General features: G+C 29.1%; 5 protein-coding genes and 1 long non-coding RNA gene across 6 annotated transcripts; 4 read left to right on the forward strand and 2 right to left on the reverse strand.

Moving 5' to 3' along the window:
* The first annotated feature begins 225 nt into the window (after positions 1–225).
* Rab14 (RAS oncogene family member Rab14) lies at positions 226–5,103 on the forward strand. The gene is made up of 7 exons (XM_070302280.1): positions 226–675; positions 1,753–1,865; positions 2,422–2,548; positions 2,643–2,760; positions 2,928–3,046; positions 3,135–3,203; positions 3,343–5,103. The coding sequence occupies exons 2-7, from the start codon at positions 1,760–1,762 to the stop codon at positions 3,458–3,460; spliced, it is 657 nt and encodes a 218-aa protein (XP_070158381.1). The 5' UTR covers positions 226–675; positions 1,753–1,759; the 3' UTR covers positions 3,461–5,103.
* A 431-nt stretch (positions 5,104–5,534) lies between these two features.
* On the forward strand, positions 5,535–7,355 carry LOC138936678 (uncharacterized). Its single transcript, XM_070302281.1, has 3 exons — positions 5,535–5,907; positions 6,395–6,731; positions 6,903–7,355. Exons 1-3 carry the CDS (start codon positions 5,846–5,848, stop codon positions 7,113–7,115), a joined length of 612 nt encoding a protein of 203 aa, XP_070158382.1. The 5' UTR covers positions 5,535–5,845; the 3' UTR covers positions 7,116–7,355.
* Positions 7,356–10,903: 3,548 nt separating this feature from the next.
* On the forward strand, positions 10,904–12,094 carry LOC138936679 (uncharacterized). Its single transcript, XR_011447415.1, has 3 exons — positions 10,904–11,176; positions 11,246–11,403; positions 11,765–12,094. It is a non-coding gene; the product is annotated as an uncharacterized lncRNA (long non-coding RNA).
* On the reverse strand, positions 11,437–18,320 carry LOC138936674 (uncharacterized protein C05D11.1). The gene is made up of 14 exons (XM_070302278.1): positions 17,990–18,320; positions 17,625–17,866; positions 17,358–17,526; positions 17,124–17,287; positions 16,314–16,835; positions 15,979–16,233; positions 15,704–15,877; positions 15,301–15,537; positions 15,030–15,210; positions 14,531–14,783; positions 13,949–14,135; positions 13,735–13,878; positions 13,196–13,506; positions 11,437–13,107 (listed from the first exon to the last, which is right to left on the reverse strand). The coding sequence occupies exons 1-14, from the start codon at positions 18,159–18,161 to the stop codon at positions 13,047–13,049; spliced, it is 3,072 nt and encodes a 1,023-aa protein (XP_070158379.1). The 5' UTR covers positions 18,162–18,320; the 3' UTR covers positions 11,437–13,046.
* Positions 18,321–18,427: 107 nt separating this feature from the next.
* On the forward strand, positions 18,428–19,797 carry LOC138936675 (luc7-like protein 3). Its single transcript, XM_070302279.1, has 4 exons — positions 18,428–18,636; positions 18,849–19,174; positions 19,272–19,471; positions 19,537–19,797. Exons 1-4 carry the CDS (start codon positions 18,566–18,568, stop codon positions 19,636–19,638), a joined length of 699 nt encoding a protein of 232 aa, XP_070158380.1. The 5' UTR covers positions 18,428–18,565; the 3' UTR covers positions 19,639–19,797.
* Positions 19,798–21,466: 1,669 nt separating this feature from the next.
* LOC138936333 (integral membrane protein 2C) lies at positions 21,467–24,982 on the reverse strand. Its single transcript, XM_070301647.1, has 6 exons — positions 24,677–24,982; positions 23,223–23,708; positions 23,046–23,160; positions 22,751–22,900; positions 22,451–22,646; positions 21,467–22,350 (listed from the first exon to the last, which is right to left on the reverse strand). The coding sequence occupies exons 1-5, from the start codon at positions 24,758–24,760 to the stop codon at positions 22,552–22,554; spliced, it is 930 nt and encodes a 309-aa protein (XP_070157748.1). The 5' UTR covers positions 24,761–24,982; the 3' UTR covers positions 21,467–22,350; positions 22,451–22,551.
* Positions 24,983–25,426: the final 444 nt, after the last annotated feature.

Genomic DNA, 25,426 nt, shown 5'->3' on the forward strand with positions numbered 1-25,426 from the left:
GAGGAGATCTGAGGATTACGATGGGATATCCTGAGGATATCCTACATGTATGTCCTGGATGCCCTTTGGATGTCCTAAGGACATCCTTGTGCTGTCTGGGGAATAACTCCCCTTTTCTTGCATAATTATATTGGTTATTTCCTCAAATATGACCAACAGTCATGAATGTAGGAATATCTAGATACGACACGCGTTCCGAGATTGATGAAATTTTCTCTTCAGGTATTCATGATCATTCATGACGTCGGGAGTATACCAAGAGAAACGTATTCGTCGCTCTTCCGAAGGATTCTCTTCCCGTCATCGTGTTCGCGCGACAAATCTCATCCGCACTTCCAACGTCGAGAAGTTGGCGCCTTAGCGAGCGAAGGTAGCGCGGTCGGGCGGAGCAGGAGTTAACGCGAGTGACAGGTGGTTTGACGTTTGATCGTCGCCATCGTCATCAGCGACAGCGCGCGGCCTGCCATATTGCGCGTGATATCCAGTGATATCGAGGGGGGACGAAACATCGTTTACGTACGTGATACTCGATGACAGAGTGAATCGCCTACAAAGGAGCAACGTTCGAGTTCGCGGAGTGTTTACACAACGCCGTACTCTTTAAGCCGTCTCTCCCAACCTTGCAGCGGCCAATATAAGCAAAATCATCCACAAGCGCCGCTGATACACGAACGTGTGAGTAAAATAAATCTCCTTCTCGACGCTTTGTTGACATCGGAGGAGATCCCCGCGTCCACATCTCATATCCCGCGTTATCGTCGATCTTCCATAGCGAAAACGAACTCTTTTTTTTTTCCGCATCTTCTCCTTCCTTCGATTTTCGTTACGCCCCGTTGATTGTGAAAATTGCGCTAATTAGGCATAACGTAATTATGGGAGTGAACAGTGCGAGTTATTGTTGACGTTGAGAGATTTTCGCTTTTCGTCAACTTTCGGGGAAAATTCTGATACACACACGTTCCTCGTTTCTTCGACTCCCATATTAATCTAATCTCGCGTCTAATTTCGTTGAAAAACGAGATTCCGCGCCGAGTTTATGAGTTAATTTTATGAGGAAAATTCTCATGAGTCTATTCATAAATTATTCATGGATGTATGTAGCCTGTTTTTATGCCACGAAGCTAATCAAACATTTATTTCTTTTTCAAAGCTTCTTATATATAAATATTATTATTATTGTTATATTATTATACTATTATTGTATAATATATATCATAAAATTTTCTTTTTCTCTTTTTGAAAACATAAAATTTGCCAGCATTATATTGCAGGCTTGTTTTCAATTATCAAAACTGCATAATTTCTATAATAATTTACATTAAAAAAAAAAGAAAAGGTGGAACACTGTATTTCTTTATTAAAAACAAGATTGATAATAATATATAGCTATTTAATTAGTTTTATGGTAGTAACAATTATAGGTCGATCATTGACATTAAGAGATTCTCGCTTATGTTTATAGTATTCATATGATTCATGCGTCTGTTATCTTTTATATTGAATGAAAGAAAGAATGTGGCATATTCTTTGAAATGTAATCACACTTCAAAGAATACATGAATAGATAAAGATAATCTCAAATATTTCATGATAATAAACTTGGAAGAAATTTTTAACAACAAATTATAAGATATTGCCTAAAAGAACTTTTAACTTTAGTAGGCCACAAACTTAATTCTTATTGCTTATCAGACGATTAATAAGATGTAAGGATAAATATAATATCATTTTTCCATAATTTTTTAATTACAGGTGCAAAATGTCGACCGGTCCATATAATTATTCCTACATCTTTAAGTATATCATTATAGGAGATATGGGAGTAGGCAAATCGTGTCTGCTTCATCAGTTTACAGAAAAGAAATGTAAGTAATAAAATAAATATGTATGTAATTATACATGCTTGTATAAATTCATAAATAAAGATTGTACTAAATTAATTTTATATTTTATAATGCATTATTTTTTATGTTTTATAATTCATCATTTTTGTCTCATGATTCATTCTTACAGAAAATGTTAGAGTCATGTACATAATTATATAATGATAGCACATTGCGCTATATATATGACGATAATGCATTACGCTATGTACATTATGCATGGCATGGATAACACTTGTGGAAACAATGTGACAATTCTTATTTTATTGTATCTATGCTCACAAGAGTTCTTTTTATTGTAAAGATAAATTTGTAGAAAGAGAAATAGAAAATTATTATTCCTTTATAAAATTATAATGTTTTAGATAAAACTTACTCTTTTAATACTTGAGTTTTCTTATGTAAGTTTGAAAATACAAGCACAGTGTATATAAATTATTCCTGATATATTACATTTTGCATTTACAAAGAAAAACAAATTAAAGAATAAATTAAAAAATTAATTATAAATTATATGTAAATGTTTGTGTAAATTTAGTTATGGCAGATTGTCCACATACTATCGGAGTCGAATTTGGGACTAGGATTATTGAAGTAGCAGGACAGAAGATAAAACTGCAAATATGGGACACTGCTGGGCAAGAACGATTTAGAGCAGTTACTAGGTAATAATCGCGTAACATTTGGGATAAGTTAAAAAATATTCTCTAAATACTAAAAATAAGATTATAGTGCACATAAAGAAATATTTCTTCTTAGATCGTATTATCGGGGTGCGGCTGGAGCTTTAATGGTGTATGATATTACACGCCGTTCAACTTACAATCATCTCAGTAGCTGGCTGACAGACACAAGAAATTTGACAAATCCAAGCACTGTACGCATATTGCTAATATTACATGCCATAATGCAATTATAAAGATTCTCTATTTAATTGGCTTGTAATTTTACATCTGTGTAATATCCAAGAGAGAAAATGTTGTTGAGAAAAATTATGTTTACAAACAGTCAAGTAACATAAAAATAAATTAATTCCTGTTATAGGTTATATTCTTAATTGGTAACAAGAGTGACCTTGAAGGACAACGTGACGTTACTTACGAGGAAGCAAAACAGTTTGCCGATGAACATGGTTTAATGTTTGTTGAAGCTAGTGCAAAGACGTAAGTGTTTTTTTAGGCAAAATATAAATTCTTTAAATGATTTCTTTTGTATGAATTAAAAAATTGTATGTTCTGATTTTTTAAACAGAGGGCATAATGTAGAGGAAGCTTTCTTGGAAACTGCAAAGAAAATATTCCAAAGTATACAAGATGGACGGTGAGTTATATATAAACAATATCATTCATATATCATATAAAATAAAAAATAGTACATCTATGAAACACAACTATAATTAATTTATAAATTAATTAATTTTAATATGAGTTATAATACATCTCGTATTTCTTTTTTATAGATTGGACTTAAACGCAGCAGAGTCTGGTGTACAACATAATCCCAGTCAACCGGGTCGCACCAGTCTTCAAGGTGTATCTAATGAACAGCAGGGTGGGAAGGATTCCTGCTCCTGTTAGGTCTTATTATTTGTTTGTATATAGATATATTAATTGATCGGTACTATTAATGCATATATGATTTGTACTAAGTGTAGCTGATCAGATTATCTTGTAGCCTGTATCCTCCCTTTGATAAGCAAATTCTACTTAAAAAACGAAATGAAAGACGGACATATATTCAAATTCCCTTTTTTTTTTGCGTCAATTTGCAGTAATATCGATACAATATAGAGACATAAGTCATAAAAGTGATTCCAATAATGCTACTAGTTTTTGACGCGGCAAGAGTCAGCCATCTATCTATGAAACGGTTTTTGTATAATTGCAACTTCTATATTATTTCCATATAGATATTTTATATATTTCATGCATTTTGTTTTGAAGCAGTCAAGATAAAGAAAAATAATTCGTTCCGAATATACATGTGTAGAAGCTGATCAATATATTTCCCACATGTTTGACTGAAAAATTCTGCTGAACGACGTAGACACGAGTGATGAAATTTATATATTTAACTAATTTATATTTGCATGGGAGGATTACATATTTGTTGTAACATGCAAAGTTTTTGCTTTAAGAAATTTAATCAATGAAAATTAACAAATTATAAACAGTCATATATTTCAATCACTTTTTAAACCTTTATTTGGTAAGATATGTACATTTATGTATGTGGGCTTTGTGATTTCAATTATCTGTAAAACTAATTATAGGTAGAAAGAAAAACTAGAGGGATCAAAAAAAATTTTTTTTGTTAACATATGAAAGATATATATTCTTAATGAAATATATATATATTTACCATTGTGGTTTAGTGACAAATTAAAATAGAAATATATACATTTCTCGTTTTTTTTAAATATCAATCATAAGTTTAAAAGTCATTTGTTATTTATACAAGAATTTGAATTACATAGCAAATTATGGTCAGTACAATTAAATGAATATTACACGAAACGATGCAATTTTGAATATATATATTATTTGCACGTTTTAGCATTTTCTTTTTCTTATCCTTTTTTTTTATTCGTTAAACATAGATCTACAATTCAATTTATAATGCTTCTATGCTTTTCAATCAAAAAATAAATTCTTTTCTAAGAGGTATCTATTATATAGAAGTCTCGCATTAAAATTTAAACCAAAATTGATATTAATTGATGCACTCTTCCACTATAAAATCTTTATCTTATTATGATGCGACGATACAAAAGTAATATTGATATGGCTGAGAGAGGCGAAGAAAAGAAAAAAACTCGCAACGAACATAAAATGATTTACATTTTTTTCAATGTTGTGTGACTTGTAAACGATTTGTATTGATAATGCAGAAAATGCGCGAAGAATCACCTCAAATAAATTTGATCAAAGTTTTATCGATCTATTCGAATAACAAGTGCGATTTTTTTATTATACCCTTTATAAGTGATATTTAAAATATTTCAAGAGACACAATGTAAACTAAACTTATGATTAATATACTCTCTTTTTTCAATCATATATTCAGTAACAATGGAAGAATTCAGAAAATTTATTTGCTGTAATAGAGAAATTCATAAATCTTTATGCTTTGCATTCCTAGTATATATATATAATAGAAAATGGCAGGAAATAAATATTTTTACATGGTGTAACAAAAAAAGATGCGTTTTTGTTTTTATTAAAGAATGCTTTTCTTGCTAAGAAAGACATAAACATAATTAATTCACTGAAATAAATATATAAAGATATATATTTTCTTTCTCTTTTTATAATATTATTTTATTATAAATATCTTTGCAACTAATCTTATTGTTGTGAAATTAGTTTCACTATATATAGTTACATTAAAGTATAAAAATAAAAAATCTACTTAAGGTCTATCAGACCTCAAATGCAAAACTTGTACTGCTTTATATATATGTAATTCACATATAGATTAATGACTATAAAACCGTATATATATTAAACGTATAGATTAAAAACTAAAAATATGAATATTTTATTATTATTTTATATCAATATAAATTAAAAATATATTGATTATTATAAAATATTGTATATATATTGGCTATTGTAAAGTATAAAACGAGATATACCATATTAATGTATTTGCATACAATATATGTAGAAGAAAATCAAATGTAATATGACAAATGGCGCGTGCGCTTGTAATCTTCTGTGATAGAAAAAAGAAGAATGAAAGATAACCTCAAAAGATTTCATGAATTAGATAAAATTGTTATTTATGATAAACTTACATATAAATTGTTGCTAAAAATTGTTTTCGAATTTTCTTATCATTGTATAACGCTTTGTTACTGAATAGCACGTGACTGTGCTTAAACAAGTTTTAATATGTCAAGCATATTTAAAATAAATGTGTGTATCATTGCTTGAAAAAAATAATATCCTGTAACACACATGAATTTACGAAATATCGTCGTTTTCGTTGCGACATGTGCGTTGTGTGACTTTGCAAGGGGGTAAGAAATAATCATTATTATTATTATGCAGAAAATGTGTATGTATGTATGTGCGCGCGAAAATTATATATATATATTTTTGGGGATTATGGATTTCGAAAATGAGAGATTCCCATAATAAAAAAATTAAATATGATAAAATTATTATAAATGATAGCAAATAAATAGTTTTTCTCACGAATATTTTTCCATGTTTATTTATACTTTTATTAACATAAATAAAAATAAATTTCAATAACAATTAACTTATGCATTCAAATAGTTTAATGAAAAGATGAATTGAATTCAAATAATTAAATGAAAAAATAAATTTTATATTACAGTTATATACCCTCTTGTTAATTATTTAACTGCGCACAGCAAGATATTTTTAGATTCCACAAAATATCTTACTCTTAATTGCACAAAATTATCTATAATGATTATGAATAAAATTTCAATTATATTTAGACAGAGTAATAAATCTATGTTTTATGCCATTAATTAGGGATAAAATGATGCTGTTCGATTTCACGAATGTGCAAAGTGTAGATGAATGGCGAGAAGTTTCTGACACTGTGAGAACAGTGGGAAAATCAAAAGCTGCATTAACATTGCAAACAAGTCAACTCTTCCAGAGAGTGATCCTCTTCACGTTGCTGAATCCACAACCGAATGGGGCTGGTTTTGCTGGCATCAGAAAGCCAGTAAATTTCAACCTGTCGAGATTTAAAAATATTGAAATCGTTTGCCGAGGGCAGGGGCAAAATAATCATTACAAGATTAATCTTAAACATCGTGGACAGAATTCCAATGAGGATCTCAGCTATGAACAATTCTTCACGGTAAAGTTTCCTTAAAATTTTTTATCAATTTTATTTATCTTTGGTTTACATGTTTTTATTTCCTACTAGCGTTTTTGAGTGTTTTCTAAGTTTCAGAATTTTTATTAGAATGAAATATCGTGTTGAAAGGCTTCTTTTGTCATAAACATTTTTCAAAACTTTTTACTTCAGGTACCAATATCGGACAACGAATTTTTCACAATAACGTTACCTCTGAAGGATTTCAAGCCCTATTATCGTGGACGTGAAATTCCGGATGGTGAGCCTCTGGATGCAGCAAATATCACTATATTTGAATTTCAAATTTATGGTGGCGTATACTCACCAATTAAGCAACATGGCGTATCAGCATTAGAGATAGAAAGTGTATTAGTTTCTTCCTGATATCCTAGTCATATTAGAAGATATGAAGTGCATCTTTATACATATATATATATATATATATATATATATATATAAAGAATTTTTATTTTTAATAAAAGCATTGCTATATATGACACAAACATATATATCTAGTCTTCACATAAAGTCTCTTTGATATAAATACCATAATTGTCACATCTTTTTAATGATATATTAGAGGAAAAAAAAAATTTTTTTATAAATGCCTGGTGTTACCTATACGAAAAGAATGAAAGGAGATATTATTATATCACGCAAGAACTAGCATTTTTTTAATATTATGTATTGTGAAACTCTCTCTTAAATGTATTTTTTTTAAATTCTTTTAAAAACCTCTCAAATTCAATTCATAGTTTTGTGAAAAAGAATATAAAGTAAGAATTATGCTTTTACTGAATTATGCATATTTCATATGCATAATTTTCCAAGATTTGAATTGATAGATAAATCTTCTTTTGCCACTCGCTTAAGTATATTTCTTCAAAGCAATTATACAGTTTAAGATTTTGACTCATTCTGTAAAAAAATTACATAAATTTGTTATATACATACATATAATATATGAATATAGGAATAAAAGAATGTTTTTTTGCATAAAAATTATACTAAGCAGGTTAAAAAAAAAATAAAAATATAACTGCTAAATTCATCACATATTACAAAAAAATATAGCAAAGTTACTTTTTTCGTTATAAATAAATTTTTTTTTTATTTTACAAAATTATAAAATATCTCAGATTAATCCTTCTAGAGTTACTTTAATCATTGCTTTATTTACATTTATTCCAATTTACTATTTTATTGTAAAAAAAAGATTTTTATATTTAATTTGCAATTTGGAGAAAAGTGCCATATATACTCCTTTAAAGATCAGGGAAGGATTAGCCTAAGAATATTCGCTCATCATAATTTGGAACAATAAAAATCCGGATCAATTATGTGCTAATTTAAGAATGACATATATTTAAAATAATCACAACATACAATAGATAAACTGAATAAAAGAAATATATATAATCTCTATTTTGTATTATATTGGATTACTAATTTTTATAAAAATTATTAATACTTACAAAAAATATATCAAGTTAACTTATAAAACTAAAATAAGATATATTTGATATAAAATAATAATAAAGAGCATTATTATGTATTTGCATACAACTAAATTAATATTTACTTATGCTATGTTTTTAAAACAAAATTACAAACAGTTTATATATATACATAAACCTATAAAAATATATATTTTAATATTAAATATATATTATATATTCTGAAATTCAAGGATAATAAAATTACAGCATATAAATGTCCCTAAAAAATTAGGTAACAAAAGTATTTGCAATTTTTTATTTCAAAAAATAGTTTTTGAGATATAAGAATCTAAAGCTGGTCACACTCACAGTAGGCTATGTTTAGTCGCCTGTTTGTAAATTATATATACATGTACCTACATGCATAAATAAATTAGTGTACACACGACTTATTAGTAAGTGACTATCTAAATTTAGCTTATGATTGGAAAGTTTTAAATCTCAATATCTTAAAAATTATTTTTTAGATTTAAATTTTTTTAAAATCATTTTTCTCCTGCGAATCCACGGATTCGCACTACATGCTGCTTTTCGCTCAAGTCTAAGCGTCTATCAGTTTTGGGCAATCTCGTCAAGGTCGATTTTCGAACAATATCTAACAATAAGTGGCGATAAAATCGGTGAGGTGTAACCTTTTATGGATATTCACCGATAGTATACATTTTCAGTATAGGCAGGATTTTGTAACAACTGGAACGTTTGCGTCACTTCTCGATAAATGAATATTTCTTATTTGAGTTAATAACTTAGGATATTCTTGAATTAAAGTTTTAAATTCTGCAGTATCTTCAATACTTTTAAAATATAATTTGATAAATTTTTTGGCATATTGTTCTAAAATTTGTCCACCATTTAAATACGCTATCCTTAAATGTTCTATAACATTCTTTATTGTTGTATTTAAAATTAAAAATTCTTCACATACTAATTTAAGGCCTTTTATATCATATTTTTCAGCTGTTATAAAAAGTTCACATAGTGCTTCTGCATCTGTTTTTATATTTTCAGATAAATAACCACTTTGTAAGAAGGATAATAATTCCTTTAGAATATTGCAGCTTGTATCAGTTATTTCTACTTTATTGTCTACACTTTCTTTTAAACCAGATTGAAACATAGCTTCAAAGACTGTACTATGTGAACATAGTAAATCTTTATTCACTTGAAGACATTCTTTGTTTATTACAAATGTAACAAGTGAGTCAAATTTTTCATTAGAAACAAGGCTATTTGTTTCCTCTAATTGGGATGGCAGAGCAAATTGCGTAATTGAAACTAAACGATTCATATAATGATTATATAAATTAAAAAATATATGAAATCTAAAATATATTGTTAATGTTCCACTAGATAAAAATGTTGAATTCCTGGAAATAGATAATTCACACAACAGCTCATTATTAGATATCTCGTGTATTGATTTTGATGCCAACATAATATCTTTTTCATTAGTCTTCAAACAAACAGAATAAGAAGCTCTAAATTTTTTCCCTGGTATATCATTAGCATAAAATTTCAAATCATTCTTTGCAATAGTTAGATAAAAGCTGCAATAATTTTCGGTTTTGCTAGAATATATTGTAGTCTCACATTCATAAATTTCCCAAAACTTAGCAATAGTCCAAGTATAACAGAACATTTTTATCTCTGGTTTTGTTAGACAATGATGAACAGTATATTCAGTACTCGCTGATGAAGACATCATTTTTGTCATCGGTCCTGTAAACAATTCAATTCAATAATAAAACCTCATACATTTTTTCAGTTATTTAGTTTTTCATGTTAATAATAATTAATATATGCGCAATATTAAAAAATACATCTATTGAAAAAATATTTTTACTAGAGAAAGCATGTAAAAATTAAATACATTCTGTAAAATGTTACCAAATAAAAAGTAAAACATTCAGAATTGAAAACTGCAAATTGTCAGGAATTTGTTAAAAAAAATGGATATAAAAACTTCTTTTAAAATACCCTTTGCAAAAATTTCCGAATAATTCTTGGAATCTAAATCTTCCAAATATTGTATAAAATTTGAATCAATATAATAAAATATAAAAAAAATCTATATTTTCTGAAATTTCTCATATAAATATTCTGAGTAAAATATAAAGGTATTTCATATTTTTATCGTAAATAAATTTAGTAAGAATTTCTCATATGTATAAATGTAAAATATTCTAAGATTTCTTATTTTATAATTTTCTAAAAGATATTAAAAGATTTGAATAAATCTGATATCTTTTTTTTTTTTTAGAATTCTTCATAAATTTGAATTATAAAAAATTCTTAAAATTTTCTAGGAAATTATGATATTTCGTGAGATGAGAGGTAACTTAGGATGTCTAATTGATCATTTCGTGACCAAAATTTATTATCACTTTGCTATTTAGGATTGAGATTTTAAATCCATTTATAAATGTATTATTTTATATAAATGGCTAAAAGCTAGCAGATTTTGTCCAGTTTTTGCCATTAATTTGCTGTCAGGTTATGTTCGCAGGCTTTGCTGGCAAAACATGAGCTTATTGAGAACACAGATGGAACCGGATTTATTACTAAGTTTTGACTGAATTTGATGCCAATTTGGCGACAATTTGCTATCAAATTGCTGTCTAGGTTATGATTATACGCTTATGCAAAAATGTGTGCTCCCCGCTTTATCCATAGTAGACATGGACATAAAATAGATATATAGATATTCATAGATATCTATTCGATATTTTATTTTGTGTGGGATATTAACGATATTGTGCGTGACGAAAGAATGAGAAGCATTTATAGAAAAAGAATATTTTACTTACAAATCAGTGAGAGAAGACGCAGTATACCAGTATACGTTGAAAGGTTACACATGGTATAATCGCCAGTTGTTAGCGGAAGTAGATGACGTTTGCAGCAGCTTCCAGCTAGAGACCCTCTAAGGCTAATATTACATTTGTCGTACGACAAACTTTTTAAACGCATTGATTAACTAATTTCTAGAGACTCAAGAAAGTTTCTATTTTGCAGCCAATCAATATGCTTAAAAAGTTTGTCGTATTTACATTGTCTATTAAAAAAGTCCATGTAAACATCATGTAGACAATACGTAAACAATTCATGTAGATGTAATTTTGAAATCTTTGGCACAATCCTGAAAAAAACTATATAGCCGCGCGTTACTGTAGGTAAATAAATCTTTGCATTGTCGATAATAAAACAGTAAATTTACAATAAAATGTTTATTTTGTTGTTCTTGAGGCAGTTATATAAAAAATCTATACATTTTCGACAATAGAACAATTGGATGAACTAAAATAACGCGCAGCGAGTTTTTTTTTCCAGTCACACTAATCCCATAAGACCACCGGTCTTTAATGATATCTCATCGGTGCTCAAATTAAATACTAATATATTGTGTATCAGCTGGAAAAAAAAAATTAAGAACGCTTAAAGGCAGTATTTTCTAAACTTCAGAATTTTTATTAGAAATGTCGCGTTGAAAGGCTCCTTTTGTTGGTAAACATTTTTCAAAACTTTTTATTTCAGGTGTCAATATCGGATAACAAATCTTTCACGATATAATGTTACCTCTGAAGAATTTCAAGCCTTATTATCGCCAACGCGAAATTCCGGATGGTGAGCCTTTGGATATAGCAAATATCGCTATATTTGAATTTAAAATTTATAGTGGCATATACTCGCCAATTAAGCAACATGGCGTATCAGCATTAGAGATAGAAAGTGTATCAGTTTCTTCCTAATATCCCAGTCATATTAGAAGACATGAAGTCTATTTTTACACATACATATATATATATATAGAATGGGGCAATTATATTGACACCTAAATATCTAAAAAATAAAACAAGAAAGAAATGTTTCAGACAAGAGTTGTTCAGTTCTAAGGGGGTCATAAGATGGTGCCATTAATTTGACCTTGGGTGGAGGCACTTTGGAGATTTCAATGTCAATCATGTTTTTTTAAATGGAAACACTTCAATTTTTTTACATAAATCCGCATTTTTTACATAGATTCCTTGCAATATTCTGCATAAAAAGTTATAGGGATATGATTGCCAAAAGTTTAATAGTTTACGAGATATTTTATACTTTATTGTATTACTTTATTTCAATTTTACATAAACTATGAAATATCTCATAAAATTATTTATTTTGCAATAATGTTACCTTAATATTTTAAGTTCAACAAATGAGAGACATCAATTGGTATAAAGAAAATAAAACAAGACATTGACATTGAAATCTCTGAAGTGCCTCAACCCAAGGTCAAACTAATGGCACCATCTTATGACTCCCTTAGAACCGAACAACTTTTGTCTGAATCTTGCTTTATTTTTTAGATATTTAGGTGTCTCAATATAAATGCCCCACCTTCCTGTATATATAAAGAATTTTTATATTTTTAATAAAAGCATTGGTATATATGACACAAACATATATATCTAGTCTTCACATAAAGTCTCTTTGACATAAATAATTGTTACATCTTTTTAATCATATATTAGCAAAAAAAAATTTTAGTTTTGTTTTTATAAATGCCTGATGTTATTTATATGAAGAAAACGAATTAAAGGAAATATTATTATAACACACAAGAATTAGCATTTTTAATATTACGTATTGTGGAACTCTTTTTTGAATGTATTTTTAAAAAATTCTTTTAAAAACCTATAAAATTCAATTCGTATAAGTTTTACGCACGTTTTGTAAAAAAAAAAAAAAAAAAAGTACGAATCATTAATTCTTTGACTGAATTAGATATATGAAATATGCTTTCCAAGATTTGAATTGATAGATAAATTTTCTTTTACCACTCGCTTAAGTATGTTTCTTCAAGGCAATTATACAGTTTAAGATTTTGACTCATTCTGTAAAAAAATTATATAAATTTGTTATATACATATATATATATATATAGGAATAAAAGAAGGAAAAGACAATATATAAAATAATTACCCTTTAAAAACCTCGCCTATTTCCGTGACTTTCGATGGATGACATACTATGGTAGTTTTACACCTTTTTGGATCAAACAATGGCTTCAAATATAAAGTCGCCACACGAGTCATATCATCCATAGTAACGGCGGCGATACGTCGCACCATCTGATGATTATAATCATGTGGTACGTTTCTAAAATAGGACAGTAACGATTGAGTCACAATATCGCCTATGGTCTTTTCTTGTTCAATAATCTCGAAGATCATAGACGATTTCGCCGATTCATAAAGCAGCTTCTCCCATTTGTCACCAGCAAGATGCGTTTCCTGTAATAGAAAATATTCACGATTCTATAATTATTATTTTAGAAAATTGATATGTTATATTACACACAGTTATATGGTTACATTTTTCTATTTAAACAGTAGTTTTCTTGCTGTTACCGTGCCTTTTATTCATTTTATACATTTTCTTTATTTTTTATATATGATATGAATTTATTTTCTATAGCTTGTTCATTTTCTCAATAAAATTATTATTAGTATTATTCATACCACTATCGATTTCGTCTCCTTGTATGCAGCTACCACATTTGTAGCTTTAAAGAGAGTTAGATATAATAGTCCTTCGTTTGGTTTCGGGAATATGCTATATCCATATGAAAGTCCTTGTCCTCGGATTAACCTCCACATAGGTCCCTGGAATCGTGGATTTTAAAAATAACTACAATTTGACTGATTTTTCAATCGGCAACTGTCATGCGCTTACCTCCGTTTGTGTCAAATATTGCAAACAAACGGCCAAAGCTGGCAGATCAGGACTCTGATAGTCGCTTATGCCTGGACAACTCTGGCAGAAGAACGAAGACTCTATACATCCCAATCCCGTGACACAGCCATTAAGAATAATATCCTCTGCAGGATTTATCAATGACCAGTCAGCAGTAACATTAAGCCTAAAATTTTAGATATTAATATATTACATATTTTCATAGTATTTATTTTTATCTCAGATTGGAATTGCACCAATGTCAATCAATAGAGTTTGAGAAACTTTAGAGTTGTTTAAATTGAATAAGCTATAGTTTGATGTTGGAAGATGGGCTATTTTAAAAACATATGTTTTAACTTTACTATTGTTTGATGAAGAAGGGAAAGGTCTTTTTATATTTGTTACAATTCAAAGCTATAACAGATTTTAAAAGACATTACTGATTAAGAAGCTACTCTTTTCCTCTTTCTAAATTATTATCTTGCCTGTAATATAATAAAAAAATTGAATTAATTAGAAATAGCATTCAAACATTGCCGCAACAGAGCAATTCAAATGATATGGGCAAGTTATATTTACTTTGTCTTCTCTGATGTTGCCATATCAGAAAAGAATTTATTCCATGGGGCATAGATATCTGGAACTTGCACTGTTAATTTATCTACATTAACAGCTATATACAAAATCATATTTTTCAATGATGTCACGGTTTTTCTGACTGATTCGATTTCCGCTATAACTTCCTTTTGGCCTAAGTCATCATTCAAACGTTCTATGATATCAGTAAGAAATTTTTGTTGTCGCAACATGCTGGATGTGAAAGGATTGCTATCTAAAAATTAAAAAAAACAAAAAAAATATATATTACAAATTTTTTACACTTTGTTATATTATCACGCACGCACACACACACACACACACACACACACACACACACACACACACACACACACACACACACACACACACACACACACACACACACACACACACACACACACACACACACACACACACACACACACACACACACACACACATCTTTTTACAATTATTGATTTAAAAAATGAAAATTTACCTTTGTTGTATATTAATCCTTTCATTAAATCACCCACTACTTTGTGTCCCCTTCTCTTTAGTTGCGCCACATCATTCACCATTTTTGCTGCTATTACTTTTAATCTGTCAACTGTTAATTCAGTGTCATACAAAAGCTCTTTAATCCACTGTACACCTTTCTCATATTTTTCTAATTCAAGCTACATAAAAAGATGTATGAAAATCATTATTTGTTTTTAATCAGAATGACTCTTTCATAAAAGAAGAAAATGTAAAAATTTATACATTACTTGAAGCATCAAGTAAATGCTATGACTGTAGGATCCACATGAGAATCTTGTAGAATTATTAAAGCCAATTTGTGTAGCAGTTCCTATAGTATCAGCTTCCAATATGGTTACTACTTCTTCATAAGGAATCAGTTGACCATCCCTTCTTACTGGAGATTCCATGATAATCTCTAGCAATAGTGGAATATACCTTCTATATTCTCTACTAACAGAGGCAGTGTCCATAATGACAAATAGCTAAATTTAGAAATAAGAACAATGATTAATATATATTATATTCAGTAATTAATGCATAGCTGTTAATGATTTTAATGGTTTTACAAAGCAAAAAAAAAAAAACATATTTCCATAAATTATACAATATTTTTTAATAAAGTGGCAATAAAAAGAAAATAATACTCACATAAACAAAGTTTGTATTAACATGATCTAAATAGGTAAAAAATGGCAATTTGGTGACATCGAATCTAGAATGCTGTTCCGATGTTTCCGTGGTGTAACTTTTGATATGATGGAAGTTAATGGAATCTGTGCTAGGTATAGGCACATTTGCTAATACTTCATCAGGTACAGGTTTCTTAAAAAAAAAACAAGAACAAATAGCAAGATTAAAGACTATGACAGATATAAAATATAAATATTTTTGATATTTATATAAGGGTATATTTAAACACGTACTTCATTCTCCTTGATGGCTTGCTGAAGCTCTATCTCTTTTTGCTCTAAACCATCTGTGCCTAATTTCTCTATTTGTTTGGCTATTCGTTTCTCCTCTTCTTGAGTTAACATGCGTTGCTTCTCTATGCTAGGTATGCCTTTTACAACAATCATTGGTGCGAGAATAAAATATTTCTTAAGAAGATTTATCCAATATGATTCAGGCTCATTTTTTAATTTCTTCAAATCATGTATAGTGTTTAATCTCTGATCAAGCTGTTAAAAAAAAATAAAACCATTTATAATATATTGAATAAAATGTAACTTGTGTGAATAAATGTAATAACATAACATACATCTTCGTTTGTGTTTCCATACAATATGTGTCCAAAGAGCATAGCTGCGATTGTATCATGCGGATCGTTTTCCAAGGCACTTAGAGTTTCAAGAATATTTCTATGAATCACGGTTTTCATTCTTCTCATGTTTATGTTGCCAACACAGCATATATCATCCAGTACTTTTAACAAAGCATCTTTGAGCAAGGGAATTTTATTTTTCGGTACATTTTCAAACATGAAGCTCAAAGCTGAAGTCGAAAATTCATACGGTTCGTAATCCACATTGCTGGCATAAGGATCATCTCTCTCAACAAATTCTTTTTGCAGTGGACTGACGGATGTGTCAGTAAGATATTTCAAAAGTAAACAACAACCAAGATAATCGTACACTTCATAAACCGTAGACGGTCCTCGCCAAGCAACATAGACCATTCCATTATCTTCGTCGTCGCATGGAAAACAGACATCTAAATCCACATTTTTTGTAAGTGGGTCAACTGAAGTTTGCCAAGGCCTCTTAAATATACTTCTTTTTCCCTACAATTTCATGATTTTGCAGATAAGAAAAATATTTATATAAATATAAGAAGATATAAATTAAATATCAAGATTATGGCCAATGTTAGGATAATGTCAAGATTATGGAATATCTCTTAAATAATAAATATTAAATAATACTCTCTACCATACTTATAAATAATAATAATAATTTGAAATAGTTTGCACTTATTCTCTGTGTATGTACTATCTGTATTTTATAACTTTTTAAATTAATAACTTTAAATTTAATTATTAATATTGAAATTATAATCAAATTTAGCGTACCTTCAATATTATTTTCTGTTCTAAGGGCATTAATGCTTGGAAAACATCAGCATGTTTGACTTGGCCTGCTATAAACACAGTCAAATTTTCCGGCCTATAAAAATCTTTATGATACTGCCTAACTTTCTCATTGTTAGTACTTTCCCGCAAGTTTTTCAGGGCACCTACATATATATGCAGAGATAAATAATATTTAAAATATAATGCATTTCAACTATATATATATTTTTATACCTCCGGTATTAGATTTATATCCACATTTTCCAGGATATACAGCTTTCGATAACTCTGTAAGTGTTATACACTCTCCTGTATTTTCTTTACCTTGCATTTCACAGTAAACTACACCTGCATCTTTTCCTTCACCAGTAATATGATGTACTTCTGTAAGAAATGCTGCATCCTATTGAAATATACAGAGATGTTAAATATTTCTCATCTCAAAATTTATATATAAAAAAAATTGTTACTTTTATGCGTTAACAATTATTAGAACTTTACCGGAAGAGTGGGATAAAGAATATGTTCAAGATATATCGGCATTAAGGAGAGAAATCCTTCACTACCAGCTGTCGTCATAGTATAATAAGTATGATCTGAACATGTATGAGCGTTAGTGCCAGATGCGAGGCATCTATTAGCCCAGAGATCCAAAAGGCCCTTGTATGGATACTCCTCGCTCCCCAAGAAGATAAGATGCTCCAATGTATGAGGAAGACCATCGTCATCAAATGCTTCCGTAACTGGTTAGAAAATTCATGAAAGTAAGAAATAAGTAGATAATCTTTTTGTCGAAAGAAAATTGAATATTAACGAGAACTCTATGTCACAAAAATTATTTTCGATCCAATGTATATATCAATTACCGAGATTGAAGTAGCCGCTGACAACTGGTCCCTCTACCTCCGCGATACAAACTGTGATGCCGGTATTCGTAGATTTATACATATGGAACGGAATCGTATCGTTGACTTTTAGCGCACATATTTGCTGAAATCCGCCCATATTTCCTCTCGGGGAGCTATCAACAGGCGGCATATCGGGTGGATTTAGACTTAGACGCGTGAATCTCGTCAAGTATAGTCACTCAATATATTACGCTGCCTCAACTCCAGCTATGCGATAAATGATAAATAATTTGAAGACTGTCAGGTCAGATGTCAGATACGCTGAATACTGGGTACGTTCGCTTGGGATGCGTTCGAAAATCCTATTCGTGTAAGTGTAGAGTGACATTTAATTGACCAATCAGGACAAAGAGTTCTGTGCTCCTTTTACCCTGATTGATCAATGTTATTTTACCCTAGGCTTTACTAATTGGAAGCAATTGAAAGTTAGAAGTACAAAACAACTACCTCCCACACGGCATGTTAAATACCCTCTTATAAAAAAAAATAATAATAAAGACGAAGCGACAAATTTGGTTTTAACTTTTAACGAATATGGCAAGATACTCCAGTGAATCAGACTCGGATCACAGTAGATATCGAAGAAAACGGAATCGAAAATCAAGGTAAAAAGCAAAGAAAAATAAGAATTTCATTATCCATTAGGTTAGCAATTATGCAAGCTTGTCAATTTTGCCGGCAGCTATATTTAGCATAAACTTAATTAAAATTTTTGGTAGAACGTAGCCAATTCTGTTTAATATGTTTGATACGGTTTATCACAATTTTATCGTTTATGATGAAGAAAATTTTAGTATCGCACGATAATTTTTTTTAGGTCTAGCAGCTCTGACAGTAGTGACACTTCGCCTCATCGAAGGAGATCGTCGAGGCATTCGAAGACAAAGCGTAGACATCGTTCGCATTCGAGAAGTCGAGGTAGAGATCGAAATTCAAAGAGTCATAAAGGTTCTAGGAGCAGTCACTCGAGAGATCGGGATAAGAGACGTTACCATACCAGCACAGGTAGATCGCACTCTTCAGATCGCACAAGAAGAAAAGCTAGATCCGCTTCTAGAGACAAATCGCGAAGTCCTTCCAGCAGTTCGCAATCGAATCAACCAAAATTTAATGCTGAGAAAATACAGGTTGTCGCGGCAAAAGGTACAGCTGTCAATTTGTATTAATATCATAAAAATCTGAATGATAAATGGAAAATTATTGAGATATTAATGAATACAAATTAATGCTGTTTTTACAGACGACTTTCCTATTGAACCCCGTTTTAAGAATGGTGTACTTGAGGAAATAAATGCTGAAGGTTTCACTCCCAAACAGTTTACCTCATCTGCTAAGGAGAATAAATTTAAGAATATCGTTATAGATATTAGTTCTGATACTATACAGATTCCACCAGTACCCAATATTCCTAGCAGCCTAGAAAGTATATTTCATACATCGGTAAGTTTCTCTATGAGTTTTCTAATACATTTACAAACAGGTAATGTATCTACTTTGTTTTTCAGATTATGATGGATCAAGAGGCAAGGTTCGATAAATGGGTGAAAAAACTCTATACTCTTAGACAAAAAGCTATAGCAGACTTAATACATACAAATATTACTTAAACCATAATTAAATATTGATATCTTTTTAATAATTATTATAATGACAATTAAAAAATATTAAATTTATATATACTATGCAAAAAAATTAAAGGGTCACTTTCTTTCTTCTATAGAAAAGACAATTTCTAAATGGCTGCAACTTCGTCGTATATAATCGGATTGAGATCAATAAAAAAATGTTACAAAGTTTGAAATTTAGCTTAAAGCTTCTAGTTTTAGAATCTTTTAATCGATTTCAATTCTTTTAATTTGTTACAAAATTATATTATAAAAAAGCAACATCTGTCGATTGAACAAATTTTTCAAAAGTTTGTCAAAAAGTATTGCAGAAAAAAAAATAGTACAATTTTGTTAACTGGATTTTAAAGAGCAGAGTAGAGTATTTATATTTCTATATCTAAATAATATATATATATATATATATATATATATATATATATATATTATTTAGATATAAAAATATAAATTTTTATCTTTAATTAATTGTTTTATAATTATATTAATAATTGAGTGTCAAATTAGCCTAATTATTTAAAAATAAAGATTCTCTGTGAACTATACTTCAAAATAACGATAGCTAATAAAAGCTTGTACAATTAACTCTGCTTTAATAAAATCTTAAGTCAAAAGAATATTGTGCAATTGCGTAAATATTAATATCCATATGTAATATATGATTTATTCTTTATTGGGTTTTACAATTAATCTGTGCACAATTTTACAAAAATTTTGTTTTTAATATAAGAATAAAAGAATTCACACACAAACTCGATGATTAGACAAATAATCAAAATAGAAGGAACTTAATTACAATCACGCAAAACTTAAAAATAGGATCATAACACTTCTAAAAAGTTTAAATGCATGTCCACAGACCAGATTATGCATCATATCATAGAATTAATAGGAGCAGTTTCATAATAATGATATACTTCGCATTTCCATTCTTATCTAAAGATAGTAGAACTAACTAATATATTTATTGCCACCAATGATTTGTGACTACATACCTACATATACCTACAAATATTTAAAACGCCATGTACATTCCACATATATGTATATTCGTGTGTTTGTATTTGTATCAGGATTGATAATACAAGCATCCTTGGAATTAATAATATAAGCAAACATGAAACTAATATAAAATGGGTTATAAATGTTCAGACACTTAATCCATGATGATGTGTATATTTCCATTATCTTGATTCATTTACAAAAGAAAAATTATTTAATTAATTTTACATAAAGATTGATTGTTTAATTTTTTATTTTATTTGAGAGATACGACACAGTATTTTATTAGAATTACATATTATAATTGTAATTATTCTTTTATATATCTATTTCAATAATTTTTACACAAAAATTATCCTGCACAACAATGCGTCTTTTTTTTTACATTTTAATTTTATCTATGTGTAGATATTAATTCGTAATAATAAAACATCACGATTTTCTTTCTAATATGCTATCTCAAAATCTTGAATTAGCTCAAATTTTACTCGCTAAGCCTTTTTTTTTATTATAAAGTATCCTGCATTGGAAAAAATTTGGATATATATTTCAAAACATATATTAATATCTATAACATGTTGTATTTAAAACTAATGAGTAAAAGATATCCAAGATACGTATATCTGGATGTCTACTAAAATTGAAAACTATATATGCGTAATAAAATTAAAAAATATGGAAACCATTTTTATGAAATAAAATGCAGCAAATAGGCTAATGAAAAAATTGCACTCAATCACGATACATTCTTATCTCAGTTTTGGTTCATAATTGGTTCATAAATTGGCAATAAAAACTGGTACATAAAACATTATTTAAATTACAATATTACATTATTTATATTTATATTGAAACACATATAACTTCTCACTATGAGAAATGCAAAAATGCAGAATAGATAAACAAGTCTTAAGGAATGTCTGAATACCAAGATTCCTCTTGAATTAGTGCTTTATAATTTCTATTATTTTTCAATCCAAACATTTTGTAAAAATATTTATATAGTCTCAGTAATATATCTTATAAATGTATAACATGTTTTACATATTAATTACAATAATAAAAACAATATGTTATTCTCATCGAAACACATACTGAAAAGATATTTCAATTCTGATACTAGCAGTTTGTGTACTGCGTATTTCAAACTCATCAGGCATTATACCCTTAATACAAAGAATAAATTTTTTTAATAATTCACAAATAAATACATTTATAATATATTAATAATAATATATAATAAATTTGCACTTGTAAGTGCAACAATTTATGATTATTTTATTATTAATGTCAAGAAGCTGTGTATATCAGAATCCATATAAAAGCAGCAAAATATTTCATCATTTTAGTTTAACTAATATTGCGCTTGCTATATGTCTGAATATATTTCGGGAAATATGGAAGAATTATTAATTTCCCTATAATAATCATTTTGCAGACGATATCCCATTTTATACAAATACATTTTTTTACTCAGGCTTCTTGTGCATATTTGGAACGATTCACAATCTCTTATTGATGTTTAATGTCTTATTATATTATAAAGGACTCCCTCATGATGCATTAAATATTTCTAATAACTAATTAATAACAAATCGCGGACTTAATCGCATTATATAATTTTGTGATCTAGAGCTAATAAAAAATATAATGGAAAGACATAATGTGAAGGTCTTGATAAATGTGGGAGTATACCTGAAATATAATAATTTTAAGAGAATGTCAAGAAAAAGACAAAATCAGTATCGATATATAATAAATGCAATATAACGATTCCGAATTTGAAAATATTTACCTAAGTTTGCTCTGGATAGCATATAACTTTTATACATTGAGCTATCGATGGTTAATATTCTAGAATAATTGAAAATTTTCTCTCGATTGCTTTCAATAGCTTCATTCAAAATCTTCTAGATTTACAATATCAACCTCCATGATACTGTTACCGGCGAATTGGCCGAACACTCCGCTTGACACGCTGCGTTTTACAACTGAAATATTTGAGAAAAGAAAAGCGGTAATGCATTAATGCGTCGCGTATATAAAAATTTTTATTTCGCCTATATAAGAAATTATTTGCAGTTTGACAACTAACCACTAGAAGGATCCACTTTCTTCAGCATATAAATAGGCAAGTCTTGGCATTCTCGCGCTATATATGTTCCAACGACTGACATGTCAGTGATTGGTGGTGTGACTACTTTCATAGTTTCACGCACGATTGCAGTATCCACTTCGTAATAACCTAATATACAAGAATTATATATATATATATATATATGTAATTCTATATATATAATTCTATATATATAATTGATTTATTTATATATATATATATATATATATATATATATATATATAAATCCATTTGTATTAAATCATAAATTCACCATTGTACATCTTTCGAAGGAGATCATACATATTATGAGGTGGCAATACACGTTGACGATTCAATGGCATGACAAAGCAACAGTGGCCATCAATATCTATGATACCTGTTTTATTCTGTAAATAAATACAATATTATAAGATGTCTTATCCAATATTTTATTTCTATATCGACTCACAATGTTAAAATCGTGTATAAAACGTCCTTGGCGTCCACCGCGGAAATCAGGCACATCAATTTTCTCATAATGCTCATTCTCAAGATCAATTTCAAATCTCTCTTTGAAGAAATTATTAATATCGTGATCTATACGTCTTGTAATATCCACTGCATCCTCCATAGCTCTGGTGAGACTTTTGGTGAACAGATCAGAGTCAGCCAACAGTCCCTGATGAACTCCATTATTGCCATAAGATGCCTTGTTTGAGCTGTCATATGGAATGCTGTACCAACCAGTACGGAATCTGCGCATCTGAGTTCTTGCATATTGTTTGTAAATATAAAGTCCCCCAATCACTCCGATAATCAATATCATGAGTGCAACAAGAAAGAGCAAAAATGTCGCTGTCACATGTATACGGTGAATGCTTCTCTTGGAAACGAAATAATGACCAGTTGAGTCGCCTTTTGGACGTGCCGCTTCCAGATCAGTTTTTGAGCCATCCTGTAATTTAAAGAAATATCTGTATTTTTACTCATTTAATTATTTTTTAATTCTCTAAAAATTATTTTAGTTATTTTCTCTACAAGAATACAAAGTAAAAAAGCAAATAATATATAAATTAATAATAATAATTATTAGTAACTATAATAATTATTAATAATAATTAATTAATTATTAATAATAATTATTAATAACTATTAAAGCAAATAATTAATAAATTATTAAATAAATTATATATTTTACATATGTATTTGCATAAAATTTTATGAAAATAAAGATAACCGTTTATCAGTAGATATATTTACATCTTGTTGTTAAAACAAAATTGATGTAAGTAAAAATTTAAGTATCCCTCAATATTCAATCATATTATGAAAACTTTATCAGTGGAAAAAAAAAATATATATATATAACAGGAATTTTATAATTTTTTCGGTTTCATTTTTCAAATATAAAATAATGACTCGATACTTTAAAAGCGAATAAGAGTGCCTTTTTCTTTTATAAATATTTCTCGAATGTGTAATGCATCTTTTTTATGGACGTATAAAAATGTGTACGATGTACATTTGTTATAACAGTAGCTTTTTGTCATAACATCACAAATTTACTTCTCGGTCTCATCGATATACATTGCCCAGTGATATGTCAATATTATCAAGCGCAAGCAAACATTTCCGCTGATAGCGAAACAAATATATAATATATATATATATGTATATACCAATGTATATAAAATATAAAATGTATGTATGTGTGTGTATATGTATGTGTATATGTATGGCTCGATATAAATTGATAATTCGTTAAATACATGTTTTTTAAATGAAAATTGTGCGTAGTTTCTATGCGATTCGGCCTTGATGAAGTTAGTTAGAAGTGACGCTTTTCCAATTGACGAGTCAGTTGATTAGTCGAGGGAAGCATCTAAAGTCTAAAGTGTCGTGAACGAGATACATGTTACTAACCGTCGCATTTTCCTCAACAAACAATGGCTGCTCCATTTTGTCGGACGCCTTCTTCTCGGTGATCGCTTTCGTGATGACAGTCATCTTGGCAGCTCTTTGGAATGCCTACCGCAAACGAGAGAATATCCCACGATGGAAATCACAGGGACCGGACCGTCCACCTGGCTACTACAACGTTTATCGGAGTTCCCCACGAACGAGAATGAAGAGGAGGGGATAAAATCAACACCAAATTGACGTTTCGCGAACAACTGCGTATGCACAAAACCGCCGAGATTGATCGCTGACAATTGTGCCCTCGGAGAGTCGATGGGACCCAGTGCGCGTGCGCGCGCGCATGCGCCGAATCGCGAATATTCAAGTGCCGTTATGGACAAGATGTATGAAATGCAATATGAGTTTCGGAACGCGCAAAAATCGTATTGATGAATGATCTCGAGATCTCGTTATAAAAATCGATATTAATTTTAATTTTAGCGACACTTTTGCTCCTAGAAGATTATTTTTTCTATTATTATAGGTGTCAAAAATAATCTATAAAATATAATTCTTGTATATTTTAGATTATTACACGAAGTGGATATTGCATGCAATTGTGCTATAAAAATAATCACACCACCAATCACTGACATATCAATCGTTGGAACATATACATAGCGCGAGAAGAATGCTAAGATTTGCCTATTTATATGCTAAAAAAGTGGATATGCGAAAAAAGTGAGAGCAAATTTATAGGTAAATATTTTTCTT

This window comes from Polyergus mexicanus, unplaced genomic scaffold (genome assembly GCF_030449975.1).
Source record: "Polyergus mexicanus isolate NDT 795.1 unplaced genomic scaffold, iyPolMexi1.0 SCAF_9, whole genome shotgun sequence".
NCBI lineage: Eukaryota > Metazoa > Arthropoda > Insecta > Hymenoptera > Formicidae > Polyergus > Polyergus mexicanus.